Source organism: Petaurus breviceps, unplaced genomic scaffold (genome assembly GCF_028583685.1).
Source record: "Petaurus breviceps papuanus isolate PSGF00001 unplaced genomic scaffold, PetGlider_PUasm1.0 91041, whole genome shotgun sequence".
NCBI lineage: Eukaryota > Metazoa > Chordata > Mammalia > Diprotodontia > Petauridae > Petaurus > Petaurus breviceps.
The window spans coordinates 34428614-34444525 of NW_027187400.1; the positions used below are offsets into that span (position 1 = coordinate 34428614).

Below are 15912 nucleotides of genomic sequence, written 5' to 3' on the forward strand. Positions count from 1 at the left end.
TCTCTCTCTGTCTCTCTCTCTGTCTCTCTCTCTCTGTCTCTGTCTCTGTCTCTCTCTGTCTCTCTGTCTGTCTCTGTCTCTGTCTCTCTCTCTCTGTCTCTTAAGCCCCAATTCCAAGCATCTTGGTGCGATACTTGGCCATGCTCTCCCTACATCTCAGTTTCATTCTCTCTAAAAAGAAGAGGATTGGAACAGTAGAACAGAAGGCCTCTGAGGTCAGGCAATGCTTCTTTCTTTGTCTTTGGGGTCCCAAAATTAGCACTTTTTGTGGGGAGTGAGAAGGGAGGAGGGAACTGGTTTTTTGATTTGATTGGTGAGGAAACTTCCTTTACTGAGATACTTACTGCCTGTTCTGAAACCTTCAATCTTAGAGAACTGTTGGTGCCCAGAGAGATTAATCAGTTTGCCCAGGGTCATTCAGCCAATGGGTGACCGAGGCAGGATCTGAGTTGAGGTGTTCCTGGATCTCAGGCCAGTTGTCTATACATGACATCATTCTGCCTAGCACACTGTAGGTATGTAATAAATGTTTGTTGAGTTCCAGTTCTCTATAGATGCTGAACCTCTGAGCTAGAAGGGAGCTCAGTGGCCATTGAATTCAGCCCACATCTGACTAAGAATTCCCTTTACTCCATCCTGCAAGCCTTCTAGTGAGGGAGCGAACCAATACATACTGATGCAGCCTAAGTTCTCTACCCTACTCTTTACTGGTCTGGCACAGGAGGGGCCACCACGAGTCATCTTGATGTTTGTCCTGCCACTGGACTGTGGAGGACAAAGCGAGGCTGACCACTTGGAGTGGCCCTGCCGTGCTCCAATCCGATTCTCTTGCAGGTCAAGATATCACTCTTCTGATGTCATTCATTTGTCCCCTTTGGGAATGGAGGACGAACAATAACAATCAAAGATCTGGGCGATGCCACCTCATGGAAAGGGCACATTAGCCAGAGCACCTGGTTTCTAGAGCTGGGTCAATTGTGTGTGTGTCTGTGTGTGTTGTGTTGTGTGTGAGTGTGTTGTGTGTGTTGTGTGTGAGTGTGTGTTGTGTGTGTTGTGTGTCTGTGTTGTGTTGTGTGTGTCTGTGTGTTGTGTGTCTGTGTGTGTTGTGTGTGTAACCTCATCTGTCAAATGAGCGGGCTGGCCTCAGTGACCTCTGAGGTCCCTTCCAAATCCAAATCTCTGCTCCCATGGTCCTCCTGACGCCCCAAGGACCCTTGTGGTTTATGCTGCTCCCCAGACGAGATCCTTTCAAGCTCAGCGTCCCCTTCAGCAGCCAGGCAGGCAGGCCAGCAGCCTGAGAGGGAAGCCTGATAAGTGTGAAAGGAAGTCTCCTTCATTGCTTTTCAAACACAGGCTGAAAGATGTCTGGGTCTTTTCAGCTCTCCCTCCCTCCTGCCTCCAACGGCAGCAAACCCATGGCCAGGGAACATGGAGAGAAAAACCAAGCCAAGCACTTTGTTTGGGAATTAAAAAAAAAAAAAGAAAGAAAAAACCCAACAGCGATCTAATGCATATAATAAATTATTGTCACCAAGGTCAAACAAATTAAAAAGGGGGCAGCTATTATTACATTTACAAGGCAGCATCCTGAGCCCCGTGCCAAACCAAACAATCGACATAGAGCTGTAAATTTTCCAGCAGAGTGACTTCTGCCAGGGGGCCTGGGCCCATCCGCAGCGCCTCCAGCCCGGCAGCCTGGCCGGCAGACTGCTCTAGAAAGAGAGGCCTTCCTTCCATTGAACTGGGGTTCTGGCCTCCTCCCAGCCCAAGACCCCCATCCCACACCCCTGTGCTGGAAATCCATTCTTCAATTCCACTTTCTTATAGCCCCAGCTGCTGGGAACCAAAGACTGGGACCTAGGGTTATTCATTTTGGCGGGGTTGGGGTGGGGTGGGGGTAGATTTCTGTTTTGAAGTTTTTTGTTTGTGCTGATGTGTCCCAGGCATTGTCTTGGAGGCTGGCAATGAGCATTTGGGGATGGGACTGGGAAATGCAACCCAAACGGGACTGGATTCTGGAGGATAAAAAGAATGGATATTTATAAAGTTTCCTGAAGGTTTGCAAAATACTTTCTAGATATCATCTCCTTGGAGCCTGAAGCAACCCCCTCAAGTAGGCACCAAGAGTATGTATTAGCCATGGGCTTCCTCTGTGCCTCAGTTTCCTTATCTGCCAAATAATGATAGCTGACATTTATATGAACTAGCTGTCCCACTTCAGACCCTACTAACTTTATAACTCTGGGGAAGTCCCTCCACCCTGTTTGCCTCAGTTTCCCCATTTGTCAAATGAGCTGGAAAAGGAAATGGCCAACCATTCCAGCATCTTTGCCAAGAAAACCCCAAATTATAACACAGCTGAAATGACAGAACAACAACAAAAATATTCACATAGCACTTCAGGGATTGCAAAATTCTTTATACACATTATCTCAATTAGCCTTTACAAAAATCCTTTTGAGTCAAGGCATCACTCTCCTGATGTCATTGGTGCTCTTCGAGAGTGAAGGATGAACCATAACAATCTAAACTCTGGTCCATGCTGCCTCATTGTCAAATATTCCCACTTTACAGTTGGGGAAATGGAGGATCAGAGAGGTTAATGGACTTGCAGAGTAAATGTCTGAGGTAGGATTGACTCCTAGGCTCCTAATACCAAGTTTTATGCACTATGGAAACCTGCTGGTGATAATAATTGCTCCTATGTCACAGGGTTGCTTTAAGGTTCTAAAAGTAAAATAAAACAACTTTCATTTACACAACTTTGTGTTTGCAAACTTGAAGGCCTGCAAAGTGCTTTAGGAAGTAGGTGCCATTTTTATCCCTATTTTACAGATGAGGAAACAGAGGCTCAAAGGGTTAAGGGACTTGCCCAGGGTCACACAGATAGCAAGTGTGTGACCCCTTTCCAAACCTTCCAGGGCAGGATTAGAATCTATGTCTTCCTAACTGCAAGTGCATTTCTCTATCCTCTATGCCTCTTAGCTGTGGATAATGACAGGTCCTACCTCACAGTGCTGTTTTAAGACTCATGTGATCACAGGATCATAAATTTAGTACTCAAAGGGACCATAGTGCTCATCTAGTTCAAACCCTATATTTTACAGATAAGGAAACTGAGGCACAGAATGATGAATCCATTTATCAACAAGCATTTATTAAGCTGCCTGCTGTGCTCCTGGCACTGTGTTAGGCACTGGAGATTCAAAGGCAAATTAGAAATAGTCAGATGCTTTGGTCCCCCACAACATGGGAGGTACAAGTTTTGTTGGGTTTTTGGTGGGGAAGGGGCAGGGGACATTAACTTCTAGAAGGCTTAGAGTTGGTGTTTAATTGAACCATTAAGTGAACTGGGGAGGCTTCCAGAAGCAGCCTATGTGAAGATAGAGAGGAAGAAGATGAGAGGGTCATGTGTGAGAAAAAATGAGAAAGTTTAGAGCTAGGTTGTGAAGGGTTTTCCCTTCCAGAGAAGTTTGCATTCCATCCCAGAGATAGTAGGGAGCTACGGAAGTTTGCTGAGCAAAGGAGTGACCACAGTCAGAGCAATGCTTAAGTGATCTACCAGCCAGGCACATAGAAAGTACATGCAGAAACAGGGTTGGGACCCAGCCCCTCTGGCTCCAAATCCTGCTCCCTGGCCATTGTACCTCATTGTATGCAAAGTGTTTTCCAAACCTTGAAATGGTAGCTACCTTTCCTACAAATATCAGCACCACCATTTTACAGAGGGGGAGCTCAGGCTCATAAAAGGGAAGGACTCATATAGAATGACTGGCAGAGTTGGGGAAGAGCATCTAGTCTGCCTTGTTCAAAGTTGAGGGCAAAGGGACCTCCTTTGTTTCCTTCCCCTTTCATCCCCTTGACTTTTGGGGTTAAATAACCCTATTTTGGGGGGGATAGCATCTGCTTTCGTGCTTTAGACTAAATACCCTTTAATGCCCCTTTTCAGCGAGATTCTATGTCTCAATATCTGGGACTGAAATGCCCACCCAATGAAGGCTGGACCATTGAGGAAGTGACACTCTAATCAAAGTCTATTGAAAAGGCAAACATTCCCATGGGATTCTGTGCCATTCTCCACAACATGGGGGTTTAGTTTTCTGCTTGATGCTCTTAGGGGGTAGAGATGTAACTGGAACAAAGTGGCTGAAGTTCTGTTACAAGGTACTAACGTCGAGAAATTATGGACAGCCCTGTCCTGCTTCAGCACGGTGTAGTGGACAGTGCATTAGTCAATCATCAAGCATTCCTTAAATGTTTCTAATCTGTGCTAAATGCTGAGGTTACAAAGAAAGGCCAAAACTTAGTCTCTGAATTCAATGAGTGTACATTCTAATGGGAGAAGGGAGATAATGTAAATAAATACATACAGAATGAATGGAAGGCGATCTCAGAAGGGAAGGGACTTGCAGATGGGCATCCAGGAAGTCTACCTCCTCTAGTAGGTAGGTTTTCAGCTGATTCTTGAAAGAAGCCAGGGAAATTAAGAGGCAGAGGTGAGGAGGGGGAGCATTCTGGGCACGGGGGATGGCCAATGCAAAGACGGGGAGATGGAGTTCTGGGTGTGAAGGATTGTAAGAAGGTCAATGAGACTGTATTCTAGACTGTGCATGTGTTTGGGGGAGGGGAGAGTGGGAAGGAAGGAAAGGACTTTAAATGTCAAACAAAGGAGTTTGTATTTAATTTGGAGGGCTTGGGCTCTCTGATATTGCATGGTTAGACCATCCCTCACTTTAGGAGAAGGGGATCTTAATAGCACCTCCCTCTCTCAGGGTTATAGTGAGGATCAAATGAGATGATAATTGCAAAGCACTTAGTACATAGTACCTGGCGCATAGTAGGGGCCATATACATGTTAGCTATTATTATTATTAAAAAAACACTGGAAGCTGAGTAGAGGATGGATTGAAATGAGGTGAGACCTGAATCTGGGTGACCAGTTAGGAGGCTGTTGGGATGGTCCAGGTCAGAATTATGAGGATCTAGATAAGTGTTGTGGCTATGTGAGTGGAGAGAAAGGGATGGATACCAGAGGTGCTGTGAAGGTTGAAATGACAAGATGTGGCAATAGACTGGATGTGTAGGATGAATGAGAGTGAGGAGTTGAGGATGCCTTAACTTGACTTTATTTGACTTGTCTTTGGAGTCAGGAAGACCTTAATTCAAATTCTGCTCTAGACAATTAATAGTTACATGACTCTGGGCAAATCACAAACTGTGCCTCAGTTTCTTCGTCTATTAAAAGAGGGTGCCTTTAAGGTCTCTTCCACCTATATAAGTGGAAACAATTGAACTTAGCACTTAGTTGCCATGAAATTCATTAGACACAAAGGGACCAGATGGCTTGGTTCTGTTCCCAGCAGCTGCCTCACAGCGTCCTGGGGTCTCTATCCCCCTCCCACTCCCATGAAGCAGTAGCCAAGGTTTTCCCTCACTCTTTAGCTTTGCATCTTGAGGACCAAAGCCTCTCCTCCCCTGACCTCCATTTTAATTTGTCCAATGAGGTTGGCTAAGTACAACTCTGGTCTGGGGAGACAGAACCATGAGTTGGACAACAAAGAGGGGATGTTCTGCTTTATAGAAACTCTATGTTTGGATTTCTCTTATGAAGAGCTGGCAGGGACCTTCAAGATTCTTCATCCAGTTCTGATTTGTGTGCCTCTCCTCCATCTCTCTAGAATGCAGGTCCTTGGCGTGGCAACATGATGTTGGAGAAAGAATATAGATTTGGACTCTGAAGATCTAGGTCCATGTTCTAGCCTTATTACTACTACTACCTGTGGACATCCCTGAGCCTTCAGTTTCCCCCTCTGTGAAATGAAAGGTTCAGGGCTGGACCGAATATTCTCCAAAGTCGCTCCCATCTGTCTCTGTGATTTGACACTCTTGAACAATAAAGTCATTTTAGAAGATACAATGAACTAGAAAACAGTGGCAACTTTGCTGAAATCTTAAATTGATGGAGAAGCAGTGTGGTTTGATGGAGAATACACAGATATGGAATTTCCACCTGTCCAGGTGACATTGGACATTTCATTTTTCTTTAAGTATCTTCTTTTCTCTAAGTATCTTAGTATTCAAATATACGTAATAAAGAGCTTGAATTACATCATCTCTACTTCTCCTTCCAGTCCTAGAATCATGACCTATGAAAAAAATGTAGCAAGGGTATCTAGGAGTTACTAAGAATCATGGAGCAGGCAGGGAGTTTGGGTTTTTTCTCATAAAGCATATTAAAGAAAGTTTTCTTTTACTCAGCAATAATGTGTGCCATTCAACTATCCTTCATTTTAGACAAACCAGATAGGAAAAAAAATTGTGATGGATTGTGCTTGCTTGTGTGACAGGTATAATTCACCCTGAGATTTCTGAAAACATCAAACTCTCTTCATGTCATCTCAAATATGATTAAAAATTCAATTTGCCTGCTCCTAGGGAGGGTTCTTTTTGTAAAGTGAGGTTTTCATAAATTAAAAATAAAATAAATAAAAGAACAGAATTGTGGTCCATAGAGTATAGCATGATTGATTTAGAGTTGGATAGGACCTTAGGGGACATTTAATCCAACTCCCTCATTTTACAGAAAGGGAAACTGAGGCCCAGAGAGGAAAAGCAATTGCCTGAAAGTCACATAAATTAGTAACTAGCACAAGAAAGACTTTAATACAGACCCTTCTTCCTCATTCCAATTCTGGATTTTGAAAATTTTTTAAATTTAAGTTTTTAAAATTTTGATTGCAGCATGGGTCTTAGCATCACTGATTTGGCACTTTTGTACCTTAGAGGTCATCTAGTCCAATCTCCTTCTTTTAAAGAGAAGAAAACAGATTTGCCTAAAGTCACTTAGTAGCAGAGGTGAGATTTTAATCCAGGACCCCTGATTATAGGTTTCATACATTTCCCTTCATTGTACAAGGCTGCTTGTCTGTGATGAATATGATTTCTTCATATCTACATTTTAGGGAATTCATTTTTGCATAGCCCAAGTTGCTCCTTTGGGACTGGAAGAAATGGAACCAAGCAGACAGGAGAGAGTTTTTGACCAGCTCACTGTCATCAGCCTACCTCATTGGGCTCCCTAATTGTCTCAATGACTGTTTCCTGGGCAGTTGAATCAGAGGCTATCAGCCCTGTGGGCTATGTGAAGATGCTTAGCATTTGAGATCATCTCAGGAGTTATTCCAACATCCTGGGCTGGAATCTTTTTGAGATGAGACATTTATATTTATTCTTCCTCTCTTTCTCTGTCTCTGTCTGTTTCTCTATCTCCGACTTTTTGTCTCTGTCTCTTTCTGTGTCTCTGTCTCTATCTCTGTCTCTATGTCTGTTTCTCTGTCTCTTTGTCTCTCTGTGTTTCTATCTCTGTCTGTCTCTGTCTCCTCTTTCTCTGTCCCTCCCTCCCTCCCTTCCTATTTCCCTCTCTTTCTCCACCCCCCATCAGGATCCAGTGTAGGTTATAAATTCCAACCATTTCCCATCATTTTTACCCTACAATTTCTGTATAAAATAAAACACGACAGCCGTGGACAAACAAGACAGAAAGGACAAGGACAACCAGGGAACTGATGAGAGGTCCTTGTGGTCTACATCCACCCAAGTGGAGGACTCAGTTTACTTCTGGGTCTTCCTGATTCAGTTGGATGGCATCTGGAGTGAAATGAAATTGGCAACACGGATGGCCCTGATGAACATTTCCGCCTCACCCCCACTCCCAACTCCATTGGGTGTTATTGGTCTGCTCTGCGCAGAGCTCCAAGGGATGCTATTGGCCATCCCATCCAACTTTGATGCATAAGAAGATATTTGGGAAAGCATACTGGGGCTTTCCTTCTCTGGCCTGTTCCTTTGCTACTCCCTCCTTGAGTTCATCTGAACAGTCTACAAATACAGAGGAGAGAGGGGACAAGATGTGAACATGAAAAAGAAATGTAGATGGCATGGGATTCTCATAATCCTGGGTTAGTATTTACTCTAAAGAACTAAATACTATTCAGAATACAACCTTTAACTCATATTTGGGAAAGAAAAAATGACTGATTCAATATTTTATATAGTAAATATATTTTGAGGGACAAGGACTTTTTCCCATTGATTTTAAAAATTTTTTACATCATTTAGGATTTGAAGGCAGAAGATGGGAGAGAGTTAGATTTCTATCTCTTGGTTTTCCCAATAGAATGTAAGCTCTCTGAAGGCAGGGACCCTTTCATCTTTGTTTTTGTATTCCTAGCACCCAGCACTGTGTCTTATGTATGTGTTAAGCACATGTAACTTATGCTTAATAAATGCTTGTTGATCACTTCATTAGATTGAAAGGCAGAAAATTTGTGTTCTTCTCTTGGCTTTGCTTTTGACTTCTCTGGGCACCAGTTTCTTCTGTGCTAAGATATGACAGAGGTGGACTCTGAGGTTCTTTTCAGCACCTAAATCTATGATTCAGTCGTTCACTGTATCTATTTACCCATTCCTACCAATGTAGGAGCATAAGGCAATGGGAGCATTATATATAGAGAACTGAACTCATGGTAAGAAAGACCTGTCATGTGACCCTGAGCAACAGGCATCTCTCTAGGATGAGAGGGAAGGAGGGAGGGAGGGGAAGAGAGAGAGAGAGAGACAGACAGACATACAGACAGACAGAGACAGAGAAGGAGGAGGAGGAGGAGAAGAAGAAGATGAAGAAGAAAGGAGAGGAGAGGAGAAGAGAGGAGAGGATGGGAGAGGGGAGGAGATAAGAGGAGAGGGGAGGGGAAAGAGGAGAAGAGAAGGGAGGGGAAGCAAGAAAGAAAAAGAAGAGAGGGGAAGGAGAGGGGAGAGATATTGAGAAAGAAAAAGAAAGAAAGAAAGAAAGAAAGAAAGAAAGAAAGAAAGAAAGAAAGAAAGAAAGAAAGAAAGAAAGAAAGAAAGAAAGGAAGGAAGGAGAGAAAGGAGGAGAGAGAGAAAGAGAAAAATAAAAGGGAGAAGGGGGAACAAGAAGGGGAGAGAGACAGAGACAGAGAGAGACTGAGAGACAGAGAGGCAAAGAGACAGGCAGACAGAGGGAAAAGAAAGGAGGAACCTTGCTTGTCAAAAACTTCACTCAAGATGTCCCAAGTCCAAGAGCAGAGACTCTCTTTCCTTTCTGAGCATATAACAAGGAAGTCTATGGCCTACTTCTTCTTTCGGCAAGGTCCCCAAATTCCCTATTGTAGATGGGCTATGCCTTTGGGAGAGGGAGTTTGTGTAGAGCTATATGCACTCACACACACACACACACACACACACACTTTCTCCACCTTACCCCACCCCACACAACCCCACACCACACAACCCCACACAACCCCACCCCACCGCACCCCAACTCTGCTGATTGCAGTCAGCACGCCTTGTCTTGTTTGTCAGATCTGCGGGGCTTACACTCCTCTATCTAAAGTTCCATCAGCAACTCTCATGACAAAGCAGGAATGTAACAGAAAAATAAATCAGGGCCTAATGGCTTTCAGAGAAGCCAAGGGGAACTCAATTATGTGGCATCTACATGCTAATCTGACCGACTTGAGTCTCAAAGGCTCTCAAGAGCCCTACTCCAAATTCCTGCAGTGATAAGGGGCGGCTGTATGTGTGTAACTGGGGTTTGGAGAAAAAGATTTTTATGATAATTATCTTTGTATGGAACATTTTTGCATTTTCTTTCTTGTTCAATTCAGAGTTTAACTGGGGGGGGCAAGGCTGGGGAGGGCAGAGAAACATTAGGCAAAGTGGGGGGAGAAAGAGTATTAAAAAGTCAAATATTTGATGTTGGGCTATTATATTTCAAAAGCAATTAGCCCGCAAATGTTGGAAAATTTATTAGGAAAATGTAGCTACAGGTTATTTAATGCTGAAGATGGAGGGGACCAGGGGCTGGGGTGGGCTTTTTTTCCCCCTGGCACCTTTTGCAAGAATGAACATTCAATACACAAATGAAACTCCATTGTCAGGCCCTGCTGCCCCGAAAGTTAAGTAGATTTATCTTTTCCAGTCTGCCTTTCCCTCCCCCCTGTGCTATCAAAGACCTATTCAGTTTTTAACACTTATTTTAAGGAAAATGAGAGCTTCCCCATGCTATACAAGGTCCTAGAAATTTATTTTTTCTCTCCCCCACTGCCTAATTAATACCAAACCCCAGCAAAGCGCACAGATAGGATCAGAATCGAAACACTGCCCCTCTGCTGTATTTTTTTTTTTTGCTTGACAAGGGCATAGGGCACTTAGCAAAGGGGAATGAAGGAAATTTCCTGAAAGCTGTGGGTGGCTGCCCCATGATCCTGCTGGCATTCAGGAGGGGGGAACTTGGGCAAAGAGAGAAAGTGAGGTTCCCCTGCCTAGTCCCCATGGCCTCCTTAAGATTCTGACAATGGGCCTCCTGTCTGTCAGGATCTCAGTGCCCTTGAATGTGGAACTGTAATGTTCCTTAGAGGATTATGAAGTTCAGCATATTAATTATAAAACTTTGGTGGGTTGTGGAGAAAAAACCAGGATAAATAAAATCTCCCTCCTTCCTTCTGTAGTCTAAGTTGGATGGGGGGGGGGAGAGGGGATAAAGTCTAAGATTTCATCATGGGAGATGCTATATTCCAGCTTGCTTTTGAGGTCTTGCTTAGTAGGGAAAAGTCAGTTGGGTTATTAACCCTGGAGACGGGTTTGGTCTAGTTTGCACGACAAGATTTAATCACTGACATTACAGAATCTATAAGCTGGATAGGACCTCAGTGGCAATCTGGTCCAATGTCCAGAAATACCTCTAAAACATTCCAAACAAATTCATTGACCCTCTAGACTCAATTATGGAGTTCACTTTCCTATTGCTGATTTAAAATGGGAGTATTGGCTTATTGAGTCAAAATACCCCCAAAGCTAATTGACTTTTTTAATGTGAAGAGAAAAAATATATTCTGTCAAAAATGGTTTAAAATTTTGACTTTTCTCCATATTCTGAAACCTACTATAGTCATAGTGAGAGATGATAGGTGAACTGGAGAGGGAAATTCCCATTTCAGAAGCAAAGAGAAACAAATTCTGTAAATGGGGAGGATGCAAAATACAGTATTAAAAGAACCAAGAGGAAAGACTACAAAACCATAGAACGTCCCTATCAGATGATTTTTATTGTTATTGTCAATATCTCAGTATCTGTAATCACTGTTCTCGCTCTCAAATTCTGGCGTTTTTTTTCCTTCAACACTCTTAGCTTAAGAGTATTCCCTTTTCGAGATTTCCCTGCCACCATTTTGCTTAGGATGGGATGATTTGGAATAAGTCTTTACATGTTATAATAGCTCAATCCTCTCTCTTTTAGGATGGTGAAAGTTAGCTATGTGACTCAAAGTCCACTAAGAGGAAACACTTCAAAGCCAAGAAACTTCATTGGATGATTTCTTAAAAACAGTGAGTGAAGAAAAAAGAAGAAAAAAAAATGGGACTCCAGGAATAGAATAATATCTTATATAGTGTTCAACCCAATCATCCCTCCCCTCTCTCATTTGTAAGTTTGTCTTCAGATGCATACATAAGGAAGAAAACCTTGAATTGCTTCTTTCTAAATGCCATTTAAAGAATGGTTGATCTTGCCAGCAAGTATGGACTGTGGGAAAGCCAAAGAATCTAGGACAGATAAGTCCAGGATGCAGTTCTTTTGGTTAACTGGAAGCCCTGAATGGTCCATGGTACCTACAATAAAGAATATTGTCTGGTTCTTCCGCAAAGAGGCAAGGGAGCACAAAAAACAGATTCAGGATGGGTGAGGACTTACCTTCCAGATTGGGTGGCATAGTCCCAAGTGAATAAGCCCCTTCCTTCATGTACAACAGCAGCTCTTCTCCAGGTTCAATGTTCTTAATGACTTTATAAAAAATCTAGGATGGAGAAAGCAGAGACACATATAAAGTATCTTTTCTTTGGTGAAAATCACTTATTATACATTTAAGCTCCTATGCATTTTCTGCTGCCTCTCACCACCCCGCACCCAACCCCCCTTAAGTTAATCAAGGAGGCTGGTTTGTTTGCTGCTTGATTGGATTTCTAATTGCTGCTGAGAGGTCTTAGGCTGGGATTTTTTTGTAGAATATGGTAGATTTCAAGGAACTCAAAAATGCCATTATGACTTGGACCTCAGAACAAATAAGGAACTCGTAAGTGTGTATATATACACCAGCTCTTTTCACTTTATCCCATTTCCAGATATTTTTCTAAAGGCAATTAAAAATGAAACAGATGCAAGGGAAAACACCAAATTTCCATTCTGGGTGTGTTTGTGTGGGGCAGGAGTAGATTATGGAGACTCTTCTGGGCTTTGATTAAGACAATGGCCATGAGCTGTTGGTCTCAGTTTTGTGAACTTGTTTGACGTCATTGTGACTTGGGGCTTGGAGGTGAACCTGGCTGTTTATAAACAAAACCTAACATGATTGTGAAAATAATCACCAACTGAACATGTCCAAAGCTTCAAAGAAATCAGGCCAGAAACCAAATATCCTCCATTTTCCACTCTTTTCTTTCTTCTTTGATTTTCATTTGTACTTCTAATGGGTTTTGGGTTTGTCCACTAAAAAACTAAAGGTCAATATCAAACCTTAGCTTTCTTCCTAGCTCTGACATTCTCTGGTCTAGATTCCCTTCCAGCTCTGACATTCTTCTTTCTAAGGTGCTTCCAGACTCTGACAGCCAATGTTCTATGGCTGAATGCATCTGACAACCAGTGAATGCTGGAATCCTTAATATCTATTAAGATTCAGAGAAGAAGAAGGATCCAGGATGGCCCACAGAAAGGGAGATGTCACTTTCAAAGATGTCTAGGCACCATTTAGACCTCCCCAAAAATCATATCCACAGACACTGGTGGTTTTAGAATCCCTCTTTGTGAAAGAAAAACTGAAGTCTTTGGTGCAAAGTCCATACAAGGGACAAAGTTAACCTCTTTGGATACAAATGAGATTGTAGGGGAGGATGGTTAAGTGAAATACTGAGAAAATCATTTAATTTTGTAAATGGTTAGGTTTCCAAGAGCTTGGAAATGAGAATAGGAATAGAGAAGCTATTAAAAGTTTCTTAGGTGACTTGATCAGAGGGACAAATTGGATTTCGAAGATGGTCATTCAAATCCCTGCCCGTACCACTTATTCTCTGCATGGCCTTGGGCAAGGTTCTCGATCTCTGAACCACAGTTTCTTCATCTATGAATTGAGGAGACTAAACCTTGTCATGTCTAGGTCTCTTTTCCATTTCAAAATCTGATAAACCATGAGATGGTTTCCTACAGCTGCCTTGCCCTGACCCAAGATCCTAAGGACCAAGAAATATTATTTTCTTTCCTATTATCCAAACTGAGGGACATAAAGGATATATTCTAGTAGAAAGGGACCCCTGTGAACCCAGCATGATGCCCTGAACTTCTGGACTTGCTCTGTAAGCATACAGGTTAAAAAGCTGGCACTTCAGGTATAATTGCTTTCATCACACAGACACCCCTTCCTCTCTCCCAAGTCTAAGCATCCTTGAAGCCAACTGTATACATACTCGTGTGTGTGTGTGTGTGTGTGTGTTGGGGAGGAATGTTGGATGTCATATAACGTGATTTGTACCCTGGGGGGGGGTGCTAGACTAACACCAGATGATCTTGACCCTCCAATTCTAGGACATGAGATGTAGTGAATACAAACCCTTTCTCTTAACTGTTTCTCTTAATTTATGCCCCAGCAATACCACCCCTTGCATATTTTTGTTTTAATAATCATGTACTTTTGGGGGTCCTATACACAAGAAACCCAGGGCATTAAGGTTTTGCTAGTTTAGAGACTGTGGAAAGACCTGTTAATCAATATCCCACTCAACCAAACCTCATGACTGGAAATCCCCCAGTCTAAATGCCACTTGGGCCTCAGCACCTGCCAGAAGACATGTGGTCAAAGCCAGGACAATACATTTGAATTGTCCTTGAGGGAGATGAAGGGGCAGGGAATACACTCAAAGCGATAGGCTGAACCCACAACTATGTGAAAAGAGTGTTTTCAAGGGGTGAGAGAAAGATTATGGTTCCCTGTCATGGTCTGTGCATGACTCCCAGAACTAAAAAAACACCTTCACTCAGGGCCTTGAACTCTATAAGGAAATGAGAATGCTGTGGGAAGGTCATGAGAGCTTTTGGCGGTTCTCCTTGAGCTTCTTTAGAAAAGGGGGGGTCTACCTTAGAACTATCTTGAGTGTTTATTTCTCTGTTAGCCCTTTCTGTGAATTTCGAGGACCTGACTTTGAATCAGGAAGATGTGGGTCCATGCCCTGCTTCTGACAACATACTAGCTGTGGGACCCACAGCAAATCACTCAATCTCTCCACGCCCTCAGGTGACTTAATAATAGGCTCTAAATTATAACATATTGCTGGGTTGGCATTAGTGAAGAGAGTTTTCCATGATGGAAACTTTGTAAATCCATGAAATAATAAGAATATTATTAATATCTAGCATTTACGTAATGCCCTAAGGTTTGTGATTTAATTTGATCCTTCCAACTACCAGGGAGGTAGGTACAATTGTTATCCCCATTTTACAGATGGGGAAACTGATTGAATTCAGGTCTTCCTGACTCTAAAGAAAGTCTCTAACCATGTCACCACTGTGCCTATAATGATAATGATGATTATGTAACATTGGGCCAGACCATTTTGGAATGGGAGGAAGAGGGGCACTTTCTATGTGGCTATGTGTTCCTGAGAAATCTCACCTTGGAGTGAGATTTTCACCCTTTCCCAAGTGTGACTACTTTTTTCCCTAAGTCACACTCCCTTCAGCTCCCTAGTTTGCTGTGGTGGGGAAGCTTTTCTGACACCCAGAATAAATTTAGAGAATTATTAAATGACCACTCATACAATACCTTAGCATAATGGGAAACCTGTGTTTTCATGACCCACATAAAACACAATCAAAAAGATGTTTAAAAAAAAGAAGAAGAAAGAAACTCATTACTATACATAAGAATATAGCATCAGAAACCCTGGCAATAGCCATCAGCCGATTTAAAGTAAACTATCCACCAAGCCAGTCACAAATAGGAAGAGATTGACTGTGTGGACTAGCCATGGTGCATTAGATTAATTAAGTTCCTCAGCAAATGAGATTGCCTAAGATATTTTTTTTGTACCTATAATGAGCATAACAGTCTGGGTTTCTAGGGTATATAATCAGGGATGCCAGCTTTAAAAAGGGAAGTTACTAACAGCAAGCCAGGGTGATAACTATGCATATTTTGTTATTTGGGCTGTAAGTGGGCATAAGCTAGGGTTCATGGAGAGATTCCACAGGGCAGAACTGACAGTGTTTAGAACAGGAGATATTAATAAGTAAATATTAATATGTCCTTAATAAGGAGATTTTAATAAGCAGCCAGAATTTATGGGTAATAAAGGAAGTCAGTCTAGGTAAATGAGTGCCTATCTCCTGTCCAGAAGCAGTGTGGCATAGCAGATAGAGAGGGGGAGACATGGGTTCAGGCCCTGCCTCTGAAGGCTTCAGATTTGCCAGTTAGCTCTGTAAATCCATGCAAGTTGATTCATTTTTCAGCTGAAATTTCCTCATATTTAAAATGGGTTGTTTTGAGACTCTGATGAGATGATATGCCTGGAGCATTTTTGCAAGCCTTAATGTTCTATGGAAATGTTAACTGATAATAAAACTTTCAGTATCCCCAGGCAACTCTTTAAGATGGGCTATCAAGCAGGTTCTCATCTTTATTGGAGTTTTCTCACCAAGAGTTTTTTATAAGTAGAAAATCACAGGCCTGGACAAGTCACTTAACCTTTCCCAATCATGTCTATGTCTACATCTATGTCTATGTCTACATCTATGTCTATGTCAATGTCTACATCTATGTCTATGTCAATGTCTACATCAATGTCTATGTT

The 15912-nt window shown here is 42.4% G+C and overlaps 1 protein-coding gene across 1 annotated transcript in view; it reads right to left on the reverse strand.

Moving 5' to 3' along the window:
* PRDM16 (PR/SET domain 16) overlaps positions 1-15912 on the reverse strand; it is a 657978-nt gene that overhangs the window by 61747 nt on the left and 580319 nt on the right. The window contains exon 5 of the mRNA XM_069078277.1: positions 11771-11873. Coding sequence (XP_068934378.1) covers positions 11771-11873 — 103 coding nt within the window. The remainder of the gene's footprint in view (positions 1-11770; positions 11874-15912) is intronic.